Source organism: Colius striatus, chromosome 1 (assembly GCF_028858725.1).
Source record: "Colius striatus isolate bColStr4 chromosome 1, bColStr4.1.hap1, whole genome shotgun sequence".
Classification (NCBI taxonomy): domain Eukaryota; kingdom Metazoa; phylum Chordata; class Aves; order Coliiformes; family Coliidae; genus Colius; species Colius striatus.
Window position 1 is genome coordinate 63,193,806 of NC_084759.1, and position 21,255 is coordinate 63,215,060.

A 21,255-nucleotide genomic window follows, 5' to 3' on the forward strand; every position below is an offset into this window, starting at 1 on the left:
AACTAACTTAGAGACCAAAGTTAGAGAGATAATAGTAGCATGGTGGTAATGGCTTGATTTTTTTAAAATTATTTTTGCATTTTTCAATGCTTTGCAACTCATTTCCTCATCTTTTACACAGTAGTTCTCTCTGCTCGGGTCTCAGGGCCCAGGGTCCACTTGTCTCCCAGATCATACATTGGAATGTCATTTCTTGTTGAAACATGACTGGGACAGAAAGATAAGATCCTTCATGTATTTAATGAGTTTACCTCAGGTGGCAACATATGGAAATTGTGCAAATTCAGCAGTTGCTTTTGTTGTTTTGGGTTTTTATTTTTCCTGGTTCTGGAAGGACAGTTGGGTAATTGCACAGTTATGATCTGGTATGAAAGAGAAACACATTGCAGGAATGCTGTGAATTCTAACTTCATACTGGTTATTCACGTAGACACTCATGCACATTCACATTAAAAAAAGCCATCTTAAAAAAAATTCCATCATTTGAAAAATGGTATCATTTTACAGGCAGTGATTTTGTGTGGAAAAAAAAATAAAAGCTCTCATAAAGCACTTAAAGCATTTTAAGAACTAAAGTTGAAAAGTGCAGTATGGGAGATGGTATATTGCCTGAAAACTATCCCAGAGAGGACTGCCATTAACCGGGGTCATGCTATCAGCCCAATTAAGATAATGACCTGAAGGCAGATGGGTGCCTGCTTCCTGATTTATAGTGCACTCCTAAGAGTTAGTACTCAAATCTGTATCATCCCTGAGACTTGCTCTTGGCACATTTAGCAGCCACTACATACCAGAACCTCTGCTATTGGTGCCAGTCATTGGTACAAGGCTGTGAATGTCCCTGCTGTTGGCCATCATATGCCTGGAGAACATTATAGAAGGTACATGTAGATTACTACATGTCAAGACACGATGAACTTGCACTCACCCCCTTGCAGTTAAGTTAGACATGTTCTGGCTCACTTGAAGAGTGACACGGACACAGCTGGCCCTGGTGTCATGCACGACAAACAGCTGTCTCTGTAGAGAGCAGGTTCACAATGTCTCCCACAGGCCTCAAGTCTCCTCCACCATGAAGCTCCACAAGGCATCTTGCTCCTTTCCTCTCATGTTCCCATTTTCACAGATTGCAGCCTGTCTCAACATGTTTCTGCAGCAAAATTGGCCTTAACACTGAGCGTGGGGCCAAGGAAGGTGCCTTACGCAGGTAGCTTGATCATGACACAGATTATACAGCCCATCTTAGGGCAGGGCAACTGTTAAAAGTGTCCTGCCTAGCCCTAAAGGCTTGTGGAATTGGTATTGTGCATGCAGATATTATTATGAAAAACCCTGACTGAAAACAATGGGAATTGAGGTGCAGCGAGGGAATAATATTCCTGTAATATTCTCTAGCTTTCATGTAGTGCTGTTCAGCAACAGTTTTTTTGATGGCCTGGTATAAAACTCTGTTACTATTGCAGTGATTACTATGCAGACAAATTCAGTGCAAGGTTGTGTTTTAAATGACGAAATTTTTATTCCCTTTTCTCCACATAGCTACAAGCAGTAGAATAAACAGACAAGTAAAGTATATCAAACACAAATCAAAGGAAGCAAAAGCCAAGTGAAACAGAGTAGCCTTATATGCAAAGACAGGGTTTGGAATTTGGAAATTTCAATTCTCAAGGCTTCCTGAATAAAGTCCCTCTGTCTCTCTGTGCTGCAGGGGAATATTCTTAATCACTCTGAATACTACCTTACAGTGCTTACCCTTCGAGACTCACATCTTTGATTTTACTCTTCATATTAGGGAAGGAATAGCTCTTGTTAACAGTGTTGGCCTCTGACTGAGGTCGTAATTTCTTTGGTGTAAACAAGGTGTATTTCTATAGTGAAACTAAGCAATTGAACCTATTCATTTAATTCAAGAACACTCGCTCTTGCAGTTTTCTGTGGGAATCAAGAGCGAGAAAGTGCCTCCCTTAGAAACTGTTTGAAGGCCATACCACTCAGGGGGAAGGCTGGGTTGTAGAGGGAGATTTCTCATTGAGATTGAGTGTATTTTACTGGCAGGAGAACACGTTTTGACACGTGAGAAAGGTGCCTACCATTCCAGGCAAATACAAATCTGCAGTTTGCAAGAGGCTACAAGAACTTCAGATAGAAGCCATTACTTCACCACTGTGAAGTAACTGAAATCTTGTTATCCTGAACAGAGGCAAATTCATAAACTATTACTTTTTGGGGGAAAAGAACCCCAAAATATTTCGTTAACTATAACAATGTGATGCGTGCTGATACGGAAAGCACATTTGTGATAACGCAAATGGTGCTTTCAGAACACCGAGCACTCAAAGAGACAACATGACACACACATTTTTTGGAGGTGTGTGCCCATGTGTATCAGCCTGCCCATCCATCCCGGCAGACCGCCACCCAAGGCCCACCACAGCGGGAGGAAACAGGTGACCATGCCAGACAACACTGAAGCACCCCGAAACACCACACAGCTGCCCCGAGCAGCCTTGACGGTCCTCTCAGGGACGCGCTGTGGGAGGCGGGCTCGAGCCGCCCGGCGGGAGCGGCAGGCGCATGCGCTGCCACCGCTTCGGCCGCCGACCGCATCCGCGGCGGTAGTGTGGAGGGGGGGGGAGAGGCAAAGAGGGAGAGCGGGCGGGTGTGCGCCAGGGCGCCTGCGCGGCTGGTTCCCGGGCAGCCCGGGCGGGGGGAGCCGAGCGGAGTGGAGCGGTGGGTGGCCGCTCGAGCGCGCGCCGGAGCCCGGTGGCGTGGCCGGTCGTGCAGGCGCCCGGTGCTGCGTGCCGCGGGGCATGGTGAGCAAGGGCCCGCTGCTGCGCCTGTTGACCGCCATCAACCGGAGGAGGATGAAGCTGCTCATGGGGCTCGCCTTCGTCGCCTATGTCGCCTGTGAGTGAGCGGGGGTGGGGACGGGTCTAACCCAGCCAGTCGTGCCCGCCAGCCGGGCGCCCCCGGCCCCCTGTGCCCTCCGCCGCCGGGGAGAAGGAGAAGGTGGCGGTTCCTCCCGTGCCCCGTTGCGCTGTCCTGGTTGCGAGGCGTCGCAGCGCGGCTGCGCTGGCCCCGACGGGGAAGGGGGCTCTGCGCGGACCGTCACGTCTCTGAGCGGCGGGGCTGAGGGCTTCTCCCCTTTCTCCGCCCTGCTGAAACTTTCCCCAAGTGCGGCGGGCAGCCGGCTAGGCCGTGGCGGAGGGCGCCCGCGGGGCCGCCGGGCGGGCCGTGCCAGGGGGTCGCCGTCAAGCGCCCTTCCTTGCCCTGTCCCAAAGGCTTGTGCGGGGAGGACCTCGGCGCCCTCGGGGAACAGCTCTGGCAGTGGTCATAGCCTGGGGGGTAGCTTCCTCCGGGGGCGGGCGGGCCACCGCATTTCCCTCTGGTGCCGCGCGGGAAGGGTTGCTCGGGGCTCGGCGTGCGGCGGGCAGCCGGCCCTCGGGCCGAGCCCCGGGCGTGAGCGAGGTGGGCCGTGCGTGCTGCGGTTGCAGGCGCCTGAGCGATGGGGTGGGCTGCCTGGGCACAGAGGCTGGGGGGGAGAGGCGGGAACGAGACGTGGCTCAAGGAGTAAGTATTTCCGCAGCCGCTTCTCAGACCGCTCTTTGTCCGCGTCGGACTTAACCTGGTTGCTGAGTGAGGGCAGTGTGCAAGGAACTTTTCCAGGGCAGGCCTCATGTTTGATTTTCCTAAAGTCCTCCGATGGTCTTTGAGGGATAAATGTATGTGATTTCTTGTTTATTAGCATAGCACGTAGCTGTGGTCTTTAAGAGCCTGAAGAGAAGCACAAAGATATTTGGGAAAATTAGAGTAACCACTGACAGGGATGTTTATGACTTCAGTTATTAGGCATGAGTCAAATAGAGTCTTGGATTTATAACGTTGTCCTGTCAGCACCCTTCCTTTTCTTGTCTGTGTTTTTCTGGTGCCATTTTCGTATTCTTTTTATATTATATTGGCCTGTTTTGGTTTAAGGCTTATGTAGATTCTCTGAAGATGGTACTTCATGAAGGAAGGATCTTTGATGCCTTGTCAGCTTAGCTAGGGACTTGATGTTTCAAAACACATAGGTAAGCTAGCTTTGAGAACGGGTGTGTGCATCAGGTTTAGGATCCTCCCTTTGCATTTTGGAGGGTGGAGAGGTACAACTCGAGTGATTTAACAGAAAAGATGGTGTTTCCTAACCCAGAAACAAAATGTAGGAATTCACTTTACTACCCGATGTTACTCTGTTTGCAGGATCTCGATATTGCTGTTATTATTGAAGTTGTGTGCCAACTCAGACTCTCAGGACAGTTTGCTTCTTCAGGTGACTTTGGGTTCCGTGCATACTGAAGCAGGGAGAGCTTAATGTCAGTTCTTAGTTTGAAAGGCTTGATGTTTTGCGAAAAATGATACTTAATTTTGAAAACTAACTTAATAGCCTGTTTTGAAAACACTGAAATTGGGTGGCAATTGACATGGTCTTTGAGGCCTGTGTATTGATCAGATTCTGTGGACAGTAGTTGGCATTTTCTTTCTAGCTTTTCTTCTTCTGGAAGGGAGAAAATGCCATTTGGTTTTGCTATATGGGCTGTAAGTCATAGAAGTCTTTTCACTGATTGTTTCTGGTTGTTCTTTGGGGTTTGGATAAAATGGAGGAGAAGGACTGCAGACCAACATGGCAAAAGTTGACTTGAAGATGGTATAGGGTAGTGTTTAAAGAGAGGTGAGTTTTGGTTTTTTTTGCAGCTCTAATGTCAAATTGCTTTGCTTTTCAGTCTTTTGACTAGTGGTCAAAAGTAATGGAGTCAGTATTTAATAGCTCCGATATCTTCAATATAGTTGATATACTAGCAGATGCTACTGGTCTAATAGGTTTTGGAGAGTCTCTTTTCTTTCCCATGAAGTGATCTTGATCCCATCCCCCCTATCCTAAAAGTGTATTCCTTGCAATATTACTGAATCATCACTGTACTCTGGTTGCAGTCACATAATGCTAGACTAAAATAGCATAGAATCTGAGAAAATTGAGCTGCTGGTGTAGGTGTATGTGCTGGCACTTCAACATTCCTTCTTTTTCAAGTACTCTCTGAATGACTAAGTATTTTCGGGCTGTGCACCTCCTTTCCATGAATTTCCATTCAGTGTTAGTACATGGGGAATCAGATTTCAAGCACGTTATGTTACTGGGAATGAAATACTTGGCAAGTATATTATATTTTTATGAACTAAGAGGTAGGACTTTTTTGATTAGTGCCATTTTGTCAGTTGATGTGTGAAACCCCGAGAGAATGTTTAGGGAGTATCTTTTCTAAAAGTGTCTTGTTTCATAAAAAGCTTCTGTCTTTGAATGCAATTTGTTACAAATGTGCCTGAAGAACTTCTTGATGAGAATTTGCAAACTAGAGGAAGGTCTTATTACTGGTAGTTGAAAGGCCCTCAGTTGTCTCACTCTCAAGAGTCACTGAGTGGCTGACTCTTGGTAATTTCACAGCACAAGGTGTTGGATGGCTAGACTGGTTTATGCATCCCTGCTCTGCATCTCCCATTTTCCACCTGCATCCACCACGTACAAGGGCTTAAATTCCTGTACTCTGCACCAGGTAAAGGAACTGGTCTGGACTAAGATCATCTTTACAAGTTATAACCATTTGGGACAGCTGTTTTGACCCAGCTGAGGAGGTGGTACAGTGGTGAAATGGGCAGCTGGGAGTCCTGTTTGCACTGTTGCCATTGTGTGCTTTACAGGTCTACAATAAGCGTCTTGCCTAAGAAGTCTTGTTGACTTTGTTTATGACTGTAACATGAGGTGTGCAGTCAGACTCATGTAAAAGATACCTAGAACTCTTTTTATGGCCTCCACTGGTTTCCCAAGTGGCACTTAAAACAATCTTTGCTTTGCATATGGATTTGAATTTAAATAGTTTTTGAGGTTTCATTTCTGCTAATCTAATTACTATTCATTTAATAAAAGTGTTTGTGTGAAACAGTATACTATGCATAGTTTATGGGTATAAAAATAGCATCCAAAAGGAGCATTTCTATGCAGCAAGCAGTTAAAAGCTGTTGTAGCTTAAACAACTATTCCTTGGCAAAACTGAAGTGAAAGGAGTTCAACTAGCAGTTATGTTTACCTTATCTGTAGGCCCTAGGTGAAAGGGATGATTTTGTTCCCCATTGCCCAAGTGATGAATCTGGAGATAGTGCAGCTAACGAGCTGTCTGAATCACTCTGGAAGCTGGTAGAATGCTACTTGTTTTTTTTAAAAATGTTTTTATTTAAGTTAGCTTAGTTGACCCACAGTGCTATTATTTTCTGTGAATGTTGGATGGATAGACTGTGCTACATATAATGGGAAGCCATGGCCAAAGGTTGAATTTTCATAGCCATTCTAAAGGGACAAAGTCTTCTGCTACAGCTTTTCTCTGATTTGTACTTGCAGCAAGATACTGTAGGGGAGTGCTAGGGCTAACTAAAGGGGGGCATGTGGAGGTGGACTGAAACAAATCCTTTCACTTGCATCATCTTGAATCAGTTGTGAAACCACAGTTTAAGAATGTGAGGGGATTATAAACACAAGTGAAGTGGATTTAATTAGTTCTTGTTGTCTGTAATGAGAACTGTAGACAGATCATAAACCAGCAACCAATTAAATATTGTTAAAAAAACCCATCCAGTGTCACCACAGTACGAGTAATTTCTATGCAGATCGAGAGCTTTGTTTTGTTTTTAAAAAGCCTACTTGTTTGTAGATTATGTCAATACATAGACACCCTTCAATTTTTGAAGTTTTGAATGTTTGTTCAGCTTTATGCAGACATATGAAGATGCTTCAGTGAGGTTGTCTTTGTAGAACCGGGACCTTATTTAAGTTGTTGGAAATAGACTGTAAAGTCTTCTAGCCAGGATTTGAAGACCAGAGCTCATCAATCTGCATGTTTTGCTTTAATCTTGATGGTACTGTAAATGATCTACTGATGTCTTGATATAACAAGGGAATTGCATGTTCTTAATGAAACTGCAGTTAAGAACTCTATTTCTGATAAAATAGAACAGCCCTCTTTGCTCATTTGTAGATCAAATAGTTCTCAGGAAAGGTCAGCAGCCTTGTTTCTTCTCCAAGGGAAATAAGAAGGAATAGTAGAATGTTGTCATGAGAGCCAAGCTTAGGTCCTGTTACCTTTATAAGATAAATTACAGCACAGCTGCTGAAACAACTTAAAATGTCAAAATGATGCAAAGGAAGCACATCCTGCAGTGTGGTGGTTTGACTTCTCTCAGCTTTGTTAGTTTCCATGGCTGTTATCCTTTCTTTTACAAGGTTAGCCATTTGTTTTTGCCAGATTTCTGTCAACTAGGAAGAATGTAACACACCATTCTCAGAATATGAAGGTGTGAGTAAACTTTTGGGTTTGAGTCTTACCAGCCCACATTGTGTGTGTTCAGAACAGAGGTTAAATATTACATAGGGTTGTCTTCCGATAAGCTTTTACTTTCACTTTTCATGAGAGAAAAGTAGCTGTGAATTCGATCCTGTCCTATTGCTTCAGGGTAGCTGTCCACAAGTAATTCAGCACTGCTATGGAGAATACCAGAAATCTTCCTTCCCTAATTGTTTCACAACTAGACATCAAGAGTGATTGGCCATGGAAGAGTTAGAAATGGTCTGATGTGACATCAGGCTTGCCTGCTTTTCTTTTGTGTCAGCATGCTATGAATTCTCCACTAAGAAAAACCCCAAACAAACCAAAACCATTAGTTTGCTGGCTTGATGTCCTGCAGAGCTGCCTTTCATCTGTGGGTTTTTATGCAAGTAAGTTTACTCTCTTCAACAGCTTCCAGTTCCCTGCACATCAGGATTCCAACTAGCCATACCCATGCAGCGTATGAAAATTTGTTCATGCTTCAGTTGAGTTTGTCAGGAACAAACTCCAGCTCTGCTTTGCTAGCCATGATATTTTAAACCAATTTTTTGACATCCTAGAGAAATTCACCCTTATAATTCCTAGCTTACCTCCATTTAATATTTATCTGTAGTGTTTGTCTTTGTTATTTCATCTCCTTATTATTTGTTTTTTCTGTGGCATGTGCAGGAAGTGGTACTGTCAGCATTCTACTCAAGGATAAACACACTTAAAGCTTTAATCTTCTTTCCCCTCTGTTTTTGCAAAGAGGCAATGTTTCCCTATTAGTTACATCACTTCTTCTCTATAAAGTTGACTCACCAAAGCAGAAAACTCATAGTTTTCAACTTGTTTGTGAACCCTGTAGAGTGAGAGGTAAGAGTTACTGTGTCAACTTAACTTGAAGGGATTTATAAAAGGTAACAGTAAAAAAAGAGTTTTGTTTACAGTGCTGACCTTTGGAGCCTGTTGTGAGTCTGCTGAAAACCATCTTAACAGTCAACAAACTTAAAATGCTGAAAAGAATCAGTTTGAGTCATGATCCCTCATTTGATTGCCACTCTAATTTGAGTCACATTACTTTGGTCGCTGCTTAGTTTCTGGGGATTGGCATGCATGGTAGTGTGGCATTGTCTAGTGAATGTGGAATATTCTCTGCCTCTGAGTTTCTTGAAAAATATCTCGCAGTTCTGCTAGCCATGTCTGGGAAACAAAAGGAAGGTCAAGGGCTAAATTATAGAAGACACCTCCCACCTTTTCTTTTTTTTCATTTTTTAAGGCATTTGAAAAATCAGGGCTGCCATCTAGATTGGGGAAAGTGTGATTTGTGTAAAGCTGCATGTGTCATATTCCAATTGTTGAAATAATTCTGCTATTTTCCCTTTCCTCCACTTGACGTAGGGAGATGTGTGGCCCTAACAGCAACACTTACAGGCCTATTGAGTTAGGTTTCTGTCAGTTTCCTTAACCTGCTCTGTTGCTTGACAGCAAAGAGAAAAAATACTTTTCTCAACAAACTTAATGCATTTGAATCATATAGATCAGATTTATCTGGAGAGAGGTGTCATTTGACAGAATTTTGTTGTTTTTTCATCATCTGCTGCTCTTTCCTGAAAGACACTTGGGATTTTTATTTCTTTATTATTTAGTGAAAAGGAGACATGGTGACGTTAGCAATTTAGATTACTGAGCTTTCACATTGACAAAAATAATTTTGACCCCATTTGGAATATAATTGCTATATAGTACTCCAGTTAGATATAGGTCAGAGTCCTGATGTTGTTTCCTTTGCAAATTCAAACCTTTTGTAGGCAGTTAACATATTTGAAAGCCATTTTGGTTTTTTCAAGCCAGTACATTCAAAGCTAGAAAGCTTTATGATGTCCAGGCATGATTGAGTGTGATGATGAAGATCAAACATCCTATTTGGAACTTTTGTAACTGAGTTACATGCATTCTGGTTTTTTGTTGTAAGTCATAGAAACATAGAATGGTAGGGATTGGACCTTTAGAGATCATGTAGTCCAATCCTCCTGTCAAAGCAGGTCCATCTAGATCAGGGCACACAGGAATGCATCCAGGTGGGTTTTGAAGACCTCCAGAGAAGGAAACTCCACACTTTCCCTGGACAGCCTGGAATTTTTTGTTTGTTTGTTTATAGTAACTAACAATTGGCACACATTACCTTACTTCTGGCAAAATACAAGGATGGATGAAAAATGGGTAGTGGTAAAAAATATATTGATACACTAAAGAAATGAGATAGGAAGGAGTAGAAACACTAAACAGAGAACTGGAAAAAAAGAGTCAACAGAAGAATTGGAAAGAATTTGCCATCTGGGAAATGAAGAACGGAATTCAGTCATAAACTGATGATGCTAACTGAAATGTTAGCGTCAGTATTCATGGTGAGCTTCCTATCTAGTGTGAAGCTCCATTAACTCCTGTAAAGAAAGAAAATTTGCATTATGTTCTATCTCACAGCTGTTAAGAATGTATGCTTGCCACAGTTTCAAGTTCAAGGTGTAAAAATGTTGTCTGATGACTACATTGCTTCTGTTTTGCTGGGTGATGACTAGCTGATGGATTGACAGAGTGGTAGTGTTATTGAAATTGAAGAGGGAGCTTGTTACCCTTCAGAACACCCTGCATCCTGGTATCTAGGGTAATTCCCATGTGGGAAATACTACAGTTCCTATGTGCTGTCTTTGGTTTGGGGCAGGAACTTTACTGTTGAACAAGATGTCAGTTCAAGAAACAAAATAAGAAGAACTACTTGACATACATAAATCTGAATAGAGATACTTGGAGAAGTAGATTTTTTTAAAAAAATATTTAAATTATTGTACATTATCCAAAGGCATAATCATCAACTTCACATAGGAAGGTGTCATTCTGTAATAGAAAGTTATAGTTAGTAATTGTGTGTTGTTACCTCCACTAACATTGCAAAATATTCTCATCAGTATAATAATTTTCTAAAACAAATTAACAATTAGCTTATTTGTTTCCAATATTGGAATTACAGGTACAATAGGGTTTTTTATTATGGAGTCTAGACTATAAAATGCAGCTTGAAATGTAATGACCAGAATCACAGAATGGTTTGTATTGAAAAGAGTTAAAGATCATCTAGTCCAACTCCCTCTGTGCCATAAGCAGGGACATAATCCACTAGGCCCTGTTTCTCAGAGCCCCATCCAACCTGATCTTGAACCTTCTTTGGATGGAGCATCCGCTACCTCTCTGGACAACCTGTTCCAGTGCCTCACTAGACTCACAGTGAAAAATGTCTTCATAGTATCTAAATTAAATTTTCCCTCTTTCAGTTTAAAATAATTTTCCCTTGCCCTGTTATTCCATACCTTTGTAAAACATCATTCTCCTGGTTTCCTGTACACTCCCTTCAGGTACTTGAAGGTTTTTATAAGCTCTTCCTAAAGTCTTCTCCAGGCTGACCAACCCCAACTCTCTCAGCCTGTCTGCACAGGAGATGTGTTTCAGCCCTCTGATCATCATTGTGACCCTCGTCTGGACTCACTTCAACAGATCCATGTCTTTCTTGTACTGGGGACTCCAGAGCTGGACACCATACTTTAGGTTGTATCTCACAAGAGTGAATGGGGGAAATCACCTCTCTTGACCTGCTGGCCATGTTGCTTTTGGTGCAGCCCAGGATACAGTTGGCCTTCTGGGCTGCAAGTATACATTGTCAGCTCACATCAAATTTTTTCTCCACCTGTATCCCCAAGTTCTCCTCCTCAGGGCTGCTCTCTGACCATTAGTAACTCAAACTCTATTGCTACTGCTGCTTACTCTGACCTATATGCAGGACCTTGCACTTGACCTTGTTGAACTTCATCAGGTTTGTATTTGCCCACTTCTTCAGCCTGTCAAGGTCCCTCTGGATGTCATCCCTTCCCTCAATAGCACTACTCAGTTCAGTATCTTCTGCAGACTTACTGAGGGTGTGCTAAATCCCACTATCTGTGTCATTGCTAAAGATAGTGAACAGGACAGGTCCTAGTACAGGCCCCTGAGGGTCACCACTTGTTACTGATCTATCTCCCTTTGGACATTGAGCCAGTGACTTCAACTCTGTGGATGCAGGCACCCAGCCAATTCCTTAACCATTGAGTAGTCCAGCCATCAAACTTGTATCTCTCCAGTTTAGCAGCAAGGATGTTGTGTAGGAAATACTATTATGTCCTTTAGGAAAATATTTTTGTTACATTGTTCTTTTAATTTAATTCTTTTGCAGATCTCAATTAAGACTTTAATGCATCTGTAATAATAAGGATTTTATGAGCTTCTTTTACCTGCATTTCTTTTTTGTCAGATTTTCTTCCGGAGACAAAAAGCTTATTTCTACTAAGAGACTGAAGCTGCTGAGTGACTATGATGACTCAGATTTAAGGAAAAAACAACCCTCTTTTGAATCACATTGTATCTCTCTGAAATAGAATGTTTGGTTGAAGCAATTCACTGGATGTTCAGAGCTTACCATTTTTCTCTGGAAATTCAGGTTATGACCGCATGTCAATTCATATTGTTCCTGCATGCTGTTTCTGTTGATGGGGAGATGTGTTCTAACAAACAACATCTTCTACTCTTTTTATTGTGAGGAGCAGAGGTTGTAAAGAGGATGATACAGGGAAAAATCCTGTGATTTTGGCTAAATAAACTAAAGTTAGTGTAAAAGGTTTTTTTAATGGAGCATGTTGAAAATGCAAACAACAAAGACTTTGGGAAAGAAATTTTTTTAAAAGAGATTGCATCTGGTTTTGGTACAGTTGGATCTCAATGGGCATTGTGGTCTCGTTTTTTAAAACATCTGTTTTCAAATATATGTGACACTGAAAATAATATTGTCACTAATAATTTCAGATTGTAGGTGTCTTTTACCATTGGTGCCTTGTGATAGTCTGATTTGGTTTAATGTCATTTCAAGAGATCCACGGAAGAGGGATCTTCCTGGGATAAAGGTACAGGCTTCCTTTGAGACTCTGTTTTTTTCCCACCTTCAGGTTATGATAATGTTACTTTTCTGTTTCTCTGGAATGTTGTGGATGAGTTAATTAGGGCGTGCAGGGTCATAAGGCACAAGTCATAATCTGTGTAGACTCCTGAACATAAAGTATGACTGCAGATGACAGAACATTCAGGTGAAAACATTACATGCTGTTCCTGTATTCTGAGGATGTAGAAGAATAACTCTTGCCTGCTATGAAGTGCAGCTGCTTAGAACTAAAAGTCTTGACTATAACAGTTAAGGAAGTGTCCATTTAATACTGGATACTCAGCAGCAAACTGATTGAGATTCCTGTCGTACTGCTTTGAGTGTGACTTAACAGATTTTGTGTTTATTTGTGGGGTGGTTTTTACTTCATGCAGGCAGAGTTGGCTTGTGTTCAAGGAATAGCTCCTGGAATATTCCTTGTACTGTCATTGTACTGCTCTGCATCTGACATAATTTAAGAAAGGGTCTTCTGTAGAAAAACTAAACAAACCTTTAAATTTCCAGGAACGTAAATGTAGTCAATGGAAAGAAAGCCATTCTTTATCTGTCTGTTACTGGTCAGCTTTTGTTAAAGATAGTTTGGAGGAGTCTTGAAAGTCGTTCTCTAACATTGTGCTTGCCATATAGTTACAGCTTTATCTCTCAGAAGCTGGAGGAGAAAAAAAGCAAACAACCATACAAATGAAAAAGAAGATTGAGATTTTCTGAAAACCATAAGTGATTAATGTTTAGCTGGCAAAATATAAATACCTCTTTAATAACAATAATGTGGTCAAGGCTTTAAGAAACAAATCTCTTTTATAAAAGTACAGTTATGTATTGCTAAATCCAAGGCATGTCATTCTTCTTCTCTGGAAGCTGTCACTTTAAAGTGTAATGACTGTGGGAGTGATTAATGCCTCTGATTTGTTTTTAATCTTCATGGTACTTGCAATTAGTCCTTGCAAAAATGCTACAATAAAAATGACTGTTCTCATTATTTTATGGAAGGGATACAGAGGGACCAAAACATCCCAGAACAGATAGAGTCAAAGTAGACTGCACCTTTTTTCTGCAGGCTATTAAACCAGGCTTTCATGTGTCCCAGAGCAATTCAGATATTCTGATCTCTTCCCTAATGGCAACTTATTATTACCATACTCATTGGATGATGCTTACAAATAATTTTTGAGAGAATAAGCAGAACCTCCATTTCTTCTCTCTTGTAGGTGAATATCTTCATTGTTGATTACAAGTCATGCTGCTGTCTGTCTAGTGCAATTAATCATGAATCAAGCACAGAATTTTGGTGCTTGCAGGAGGACTGTCCACGAATGCTCTCTAGTTGGAAGTTCTTCATAGAGTACATACAGTATGTGGCTGTGCGGAGTGAGAATGTTAAATCTCTTAAGGTTTGGGAATTGCAATAGGAGTGTTATGCTGATTAATCCCTCCATTTGGCTTTAGAATTGGATGTTTTTTTAAAAACAACTTAAGACTGGCTTTTACAATGAGGTGCTCAGGTATGTTAGTGTTTTCTCAAATTTGGTCTGTTAGGAATCTGGTGCTTCTGAAAACTGTTTATTTGTAGTGCCTTATTCATGACTGTGCTGGCATGGAAGCTCTTTTAACCATCCACTTATCTGCAGCATTTGGTGACTGAACTTGGTGGGCCTGTCAAGGGATTTTGTGTTGCCTGTGAGGCTTTTCATCTTTGATTTGGGTTTGTAATTCTGCATTGTTGTGGATTTTGCCCCACTTGCCTTAATATACTTTAATCATTCTTGCCTGAATGTCAAACTGGCCTTGGCATAACCTTTAAGGCAAGGAAGTCATTAGATGCATTTAGGAAAAAATAAACAAAACCAAACCTTTATTATACTGTAGTGCCAAACCTTACAGCTTATGTCAAGTTTGAAGGATCAGAGGTATGTGAACATGCAGTCGCCAAAGAGATCCTCCTTAGAATTGTGCATTCAGAATCCTTTGGGAGGACAGTATGTTCCAGCAAGGTTCTGTGCCACTTCTCCTCATGTGAGAGAGGCTTCAGGCTTCTTCAAATCCCTCCATATGGTATTTCTTAAGTGGTTCATTTTGCAGTTTCATTCTTCTTCACAATGGTACAAAAATAACGCTTCCTAGAAGTTTATTGTCATCTCACTCCTACAGAACTGGGATGTCAAGCAAAGTGTTTATGGAAAGCCTTTCTGAGTTCTGCTTTCCTGCTGTGCACAATAAGAACACACAATTAACATATTCTCTTTAGGAAGCCATTTTCTTGCGTGCAATGTAGCTGCACTGTCTTTGCAGCAAAACTGGCAGGGTGGTATTTATGGTGCAGCTGGCAACACCTTTTTTTTCATCAATTCCTGCTTCACCAATTAAGCCCAGATGTTTCCTGCCACTGGGTAAACAATACATTATGTTTCTGTAGCCTAGAAAAATAACTGATTATATGTGTAACTGAATAATGTATCACCTGAGAATTCTGTACCTGCAGTTACCAAGTGGTCATCGTTCACTGCAAAAAGAAATAATAATAATAAAAAAATCATAATTCTAAAATCCTAGCCAGAGGGTAAATAACTTGCTTAGTGCTCGACACTGCATTCCATTTTCTCAATCTAATTAAAATGAAACTGACAACATTTAAAAAATTCACTGGGATTTTATTGATAATCCATTCTAACATAAAGCTTCCTTGTATTTGCCCCAGAAGGGCAAATAAAACAGAAGTTTTATACTACCACCACAGACATCATAGTTTATTTGATAATCTGTCATGGATTCAAGTTAATCCTTGAGTTACTCAGCAGCACTGTAGTTAAAAACAGCTCAGTAGTTTTGCCATCTCTTGAAGGGTGGAACAACGACTGCATTACTGCATCTTCAGTTTATGTCCTCAGTGCTCCTCTCTCGGGTACGTTAACTTTCCACTCTTGTCTGGAAGGTGCCTGACAGTAGTATTGGTTTTTATTTTCTTGTTTCTGTAACACCTCATCCTCTGCTTGAGATCAAGAAGTTACAGTGAAAACTTATCTGCAGATCCTGCATCTAGGCAAAATACTTAACCATCTGCTACTTGAGACCTGAAGCGCAGCTTACAAAACCAAAGGACACTTCTGCTTTCGGTACCTATGTTAATACTGTACGTTGACAGCCGCTTCGTAAGAGTCATTGTGATTTGGCAGTCCTAAAGAGCAATTGTGGAATGATTTTGTGGAGGTATACGAGGTGTATTTCCTGTGTTGCTTGTTGTTGCAGAGTCTCTTCTGTTACTGATCTGTGTTAACCTTTAACAGTTTCAAGCTGTCAACTCTGTAGAGTAGCCTGCCTTCTATTTTTTTCAGTTTAAACTACGTTCTGTGTCCTAGTTGAAAGTTAAAAGGAAAATCAATGTTCTGATAGTCTTTATGTAATCGTTTAAACCATGAACAATTTCAGAAGATTGATTTTTTTTTTTCCTAGTAGAAAATAAATGTAGCAGATAATCTTTTCGTGAACACAGAGAAACAACTGGTATGTTTGCTGTGCTATTTTATTCAGTAGTTTGTTTTCCTTAAAACTTTTTTTCTCTACAGTGTAATAAATGAGCTTTGTTTTTTTAATGTATATTGCTAAGTACCTTTTGCACCTCCCATCACAATAAATACATGTTTAGGGAGAGAAAGCCTGTATGCACAAACTCTTGCTACCTTTAATGCAGCATTCTTGTGGCACCACTTTGAACTGGTTCAGCTATTGCCTGTAGTGGCCAGGCTTTTTTGCTCTTGTCAGTCTGCAGTCTCTAATTTGTGTGGTTCACATCTACAGGACTCCTTTCTTCTCTTGCAGTTTTTTGTTTTTTCAATATCTCTAATAAAACAAGTCCAGGGCTCTGGTTTGTTTAATCTGTGTGTGATGATAAATTGTAGATCAGAGAATTCTTATACATTTTGTTTATGTAATATAGTGTGGGGATAATGATCAGATAAGTATATCTGCTGATTTACTGGTTATATAGTTCCAGGTGTACACTGGAGTAGTCTAGCCCTTTTTCATTGAATTTACACTTTTTTTTTTTTTAGTATCATGTAATTTCATCAGAATTCTTCTCATACTCTTGTACTCTTAAACTGTGTTCTAGTCATTTGGGGGGGGTATGTATAAATGTATATAACTTTAGATAAATTGTCATTAATACTGAATATTTTAAATTCCCTCTGATTAACAATAAGAAAAAATGACCTCATGTACTATTACTTGACAATGTAATGTTCTCTTTCTTGTTATTTTCCAGCTGTATGGGGGAACTTTGTCAATATGAGGTAATGTATATCATTTTTCTATTGAATATCCATATCTTAAAATAAAATTAACTTACCTTTCCCATCAACATGTGTTCCTATATATCAAGTAGGGAGAAAACAGAACAGCATCTCACATGATTGCTAAGCAGCTGGTACCATTTTTTAAGTACAAGGGTTTCAGTCTTAAAAAGGATTGTATGTCTGGTACAAATCTCACCCAGAATCTTACTTGCGCTTCAGTGTCTGCCTTTCTTTTAGACAGATTCATCTTCTGATTTTTGTATTTTCAGGCAAGTTGGTTGGCATAGCTGGGCACATATTCTGCTTTTCCCCAGCACGTATCTGAGCGTATCTCATGGACAATACAGGCTTGAGCACTGAAGAGCAGCAGATCCTCCACTCCTTGACATAATTATTTTTCTATACCTAGAGCTAGAAATGTGTGGGGTTTGTTTTGTTTTGTTCTGAGGGTTGTTTCCTCCTTCACAATCATTTGGGAGACAATTGGTTCAGCTGCTGAAAAGTAAAAAAAAATCCTGCACTGTACCCTAGATTTTTTTCCCTTAGAAGTAGGAAGGCTTAGAATACACATGCAAAACTTGCAGATTTTCACAGCCTTTGTGCTTGCATGTGAGTGTTTGTCCTCTGGGAAAATTCAACAGGAAGACACAACTGAAAAAGAAAGAGAATATGAAGACAATCTGTTCACTACAACAAGGTACTCTGTTGCCATCATTAGCAGTACAGAGTAAAGAAAGTTTGAGGCAAAGTAAGAAAAATAGTAAATTTTCTGTGGGATCTTACTCACCTAGCACAGCTTACTCTGGGATCTATTCCAGTCCCAGGCTGTGTACTTCACTCCCCTTGGAGTATCCCATCCTTGCTGCAAAGAGTGTTCACCTATTAGGCAAACAACTGTTGGTTGAGCTGCTGCAACTCGCAGATCGAGATATCGTTTAGATTACCATGTTATCATAACCAGCAAACTATGGCAGCTTAGCAGCTGTTAGATGAGCAACTGAGCATTTCCAAATGAAGACTGAGAACCTTAGTGAGGAGTTCGAGTAGAGCAGGTAGATGCGAGATCCAGCATATTAATTCCTTGATAAGTTGTCCTTACAAATTCTACCATTAGCTGCATCAGACTTACCTAGTGGATAAGATTTTTGCTTTAGTAATAGGTTGAACTGACTTTTTAGTAAGAGATTTTTACAGAAGGATATGAAGGGAATCATTGCTCTGAATTCTAACAGTGTGGCATATATGTATTTGCTTAACAAAGGATCTTCTGTTTCAATAATTGTAATAATTTCAGGTCTCAAGTAAAGGAGCTCTGATTTATTTGAAAGAACTCCATTTTTTTGTTGGATGCCCATGAATCATCTAGTATGCAACAACTTATTTCTGTGTGATAAATAATTCCCCTTTCAGAAGGTTTAATTGAAAAAAAGAAGTAAAATTGGGTAGAGTAAGTATATGTATTCTACACTTGTGGAAGTTTACTTAAAGATTGAATGCAACTAATTGAGATAATTTGCACAATTAGATTCTAAATAAGACCACACAGATTTGTGCAACACACCACCTTTTTAGACAGTACTCTGCTTTCACGAGATATAAGCTACCTTGACATCCTTCATCCTTGACTTCATTTCAAATGAGTAATATTTGTATGATACGTCAGTGTTATCCATCAGATGTCCACTTTAGTATTACTATAGGTATTTTTTTCCCTCTTGTGTTTGAGGAAGTTCAAAGTCAAGGCTAAATAGATTTGACCTTCTCTTTTTCCAGTTGATATAAAGGGAAAGTGTTTCATTAGCACACTTGTAGCATAGAGTAAACAGAGATCCTTCAAGAGGTATCTTAGACTTTTGCATGGTAAATCTGTATTTGAAAACATTTCTATTGACCCTACCTTAATGCAGTGATTAGTCACTTTTCTATAATGTTTATTTTCTATGTAAAAGGAATGTCTTCATTACTGTTACTACTCTTTTCTGGGATCTTTGTTCAATTTCTGCCAAACTTGGTGAGAAGTCTAGCTGACTTTAATGGGAATTGGAATTGGACCATCTACTTTCATTTGCTATAAGTTTGTCTTTGAAATAGTACTGACTTGGTGGGATGCTTTGAAGATACTTTTAACAGGAGAAGTATGACACAGATGTAGTGGAGCAACTGTTGCTTAGGTATGGATAATGTTTTTTCTTTTCTTGCCAACAGGTCTCTTCAAGAAAATGGGGATCAGAAGGTGGAAAGTAAAATAGAGGAGGTTAGTTTGCTAATGGTTATAGTCTGTTTTGTTTGGAGGACTGTTTCACTCATTTCACATTGAAAGGGTATATTTAGTTCTATCTCATTACTCTCTATTCCACTAAAACCATTCAAAGCATTAAATTTGTGTCTGTACATAAACTTTTAAACTGTTTTTCACTGTAGTGGAGTTTAGGTCTGTGACTCCCACATTTGTGTGGGTTTTTTTCCTCTAAACCTTTCTTGAAGGTAATAGCTGTACTGTTTCATTTGCTGAAGAGACTGTGATATAGTCCTTCTGAGAATTGTTTCTTGTTACTGAATGAAGGATATACAGAATTTTTTTCCTCTCTCTCACTTACAAAAGGTTAAGTTATATGTAAGTTTAATTAGAAACTTGAAACCTCCCTATAAAATGTTTTGTTTTGTTCTTAACTAATGAGTAATGGTAGTGGTACTTAAGGTTAGGGATGGTGTGCAGTACCAGTGCTTTAAGCACAAGTCCTGGCAATTTCTGGAGTAGCCATGGGTGTATTGAACACAGCAGTGGTACTGAACTTCTGTACCAATGCTTCTCAATTATCATTTCAACCTCAGTTTGTTATGAAATATTAAAAATGTATGCAACACATTACAGATGTGTAACATTTCAGTCTAATAGCAATAAACCAAAGAATTTAATAGATAGAAGAATGGGTGTGACTGTACTAGTGCAGTCTGGTCTGCCTAGTGTCTTATATGTCAACAGATTTATATAGCAATTGTTCCGTTGGACCCAATGGGAAGCCCACTGAAATTGCTTAAAATATCAATGGAAAGATGGTGTTCTTGTTTTGTCTTTTGCATTCCTCTCACTTTTGTTTTTCTTTTTTTAAAATTCTGGTAAACATTGCAACAAACATTCTGAAAATCCCAGTTGTTTAAGAACAGTGAAATGTTTGAAATTCTCTGAGTTACTGTAAGGTCTCAGAAGTTGAGCTAGATCTTATTTTTAAAACATCAGTTATACAGCATCGTGAACCATCAGAATAAGCATAGCTGTTTCATGCTCCACAGAGCTAGATATTGAATGAATGTAAGTTACAGTTCTGTATTTCCTCTTAACATGACTATGCAGCTTGTTTCAGTTTATGAAGTTCCTGAATTTTCTAGCTCTACCCAGCAGTATTCGTACAAAACAGATTAATGATGGTCAGTGATGTGTTGCTATATAGTACCATTTCAAACAGTAGCCCTTTGATAGATTTCAGCTTGGCTATGACTGTAGTTTTTAAACTTTGTGACAAAATTTTAGTAAACTTAAACAGGAGTTCAGAGAATTAGTGAAATTTGGCAGGACTGTTAGGAATTTGAGTCCTGAGAAAAAGAACTTGAAACTGATGCCGACTCAAGTGATTCTGTCGTTCAAAGCAGTGAAAATGCAAACAGAAGTCTTGGTAGGTGAGCTATATTTTCTATCAAATTTCCTGTTAATATTTAAAAAAAAAAAAAAACTGGATACACCCTCAAATGACTATTTAAAACTTAGATTGTAAAACATGGTGTTTCTTTAAATTCACATATGTTCCAAGAGAACTGTAGCCTTTTGCACTGCTTTTGTGTCTATGTATTCTTGTATCTACTGTCTGTTAAAATAGTTGAGGTTTTACTGACTGTCCTGTTGTGCTGTTACTCAACGTAGATTGCCTTTGACAACCTCGGACAAGTCACTTGGGACTTCACTTTGCCAAATAGGAATCATAACATTGGATATTCTTATCAACAAGGTTATGGTACTCATAGCCTTGAGGTGTTCTATTTTTTTTTTTTTCAGAGGTAAGCTAAGGGATTTCTCACTGTACTAGGTGATTTGATTTTATACAAAAAAGATTCAAAGATTTTTTTTGACATGACTTGCATCTTACAAGCATCCTTCTTCTTGGAATGTCTTCAGTGAAAGTCTTCATAGGACACTGTTTGCCATGATTTTTGCTTCAAAGTAGATTCCTATAGGCATGTTTTGTAATGTGAATCTTGTTCTGTTCTTGAAAGATGAAATATTATTCCTGTATTTTAGGCTGTTGCACCTCTAAGGGAGAAGATCAAAGATCTAGAGAAAAGGTACGTCTTTTGTTAAATTTAGGAAGCAGTTAAAAAGCACCATTTCTCTTCTGCAGCAGTGAATTCTGTAGTTGTACGCTTAAGATAAATGTTTTGCATATACCCTCAGAACCTTTGAATTTTTTTCATACTTAAGAAAAAAATGAGACTTTGAATGCTGAAAGACATTAATGCTTCAGATATTCAGGTCGATTAATCTCACTAAGGTAAAGTGGGAGTGCTGAAT

At 39.8% G+C, this 21,255-nt stretch overlaps 1 protein-coding gene across 1 annotated transcript in view; it reads left to right on the plus strand.

The window, feature by feature from the left end:
* The first annotated feature begins 2,662 nt into the window (after positions 1-2,662).
* Positions 2,663-21,255, plus strand: part of UXS1 (UDP-glucuronate decarboxylase 1) — a 68,186-nt gene continuing 49,593 nt past the window's right edge. Inside the window, exons 1-4 of the mRNA XM_061997333.1 lie at positions 2,663-2,907; positions 16,664-16,691; positions 18,900-18,948; positions 20,986-21,029. Coding sequence (XP_061853317.1) covers positions 2,811-2,907; positions 16,664-16,691; positions 18,900-18,948; positions 20,986-21,029 — 218 coding nt within the window. The 5' untranslated portion in view covers positions 2,663-2,810. The remainder of the gene's footprint in view (positions 2,908-16,663; positions 16,692-18,899; positions 18,949-20,985; positions 21,030-21,255) is intronic.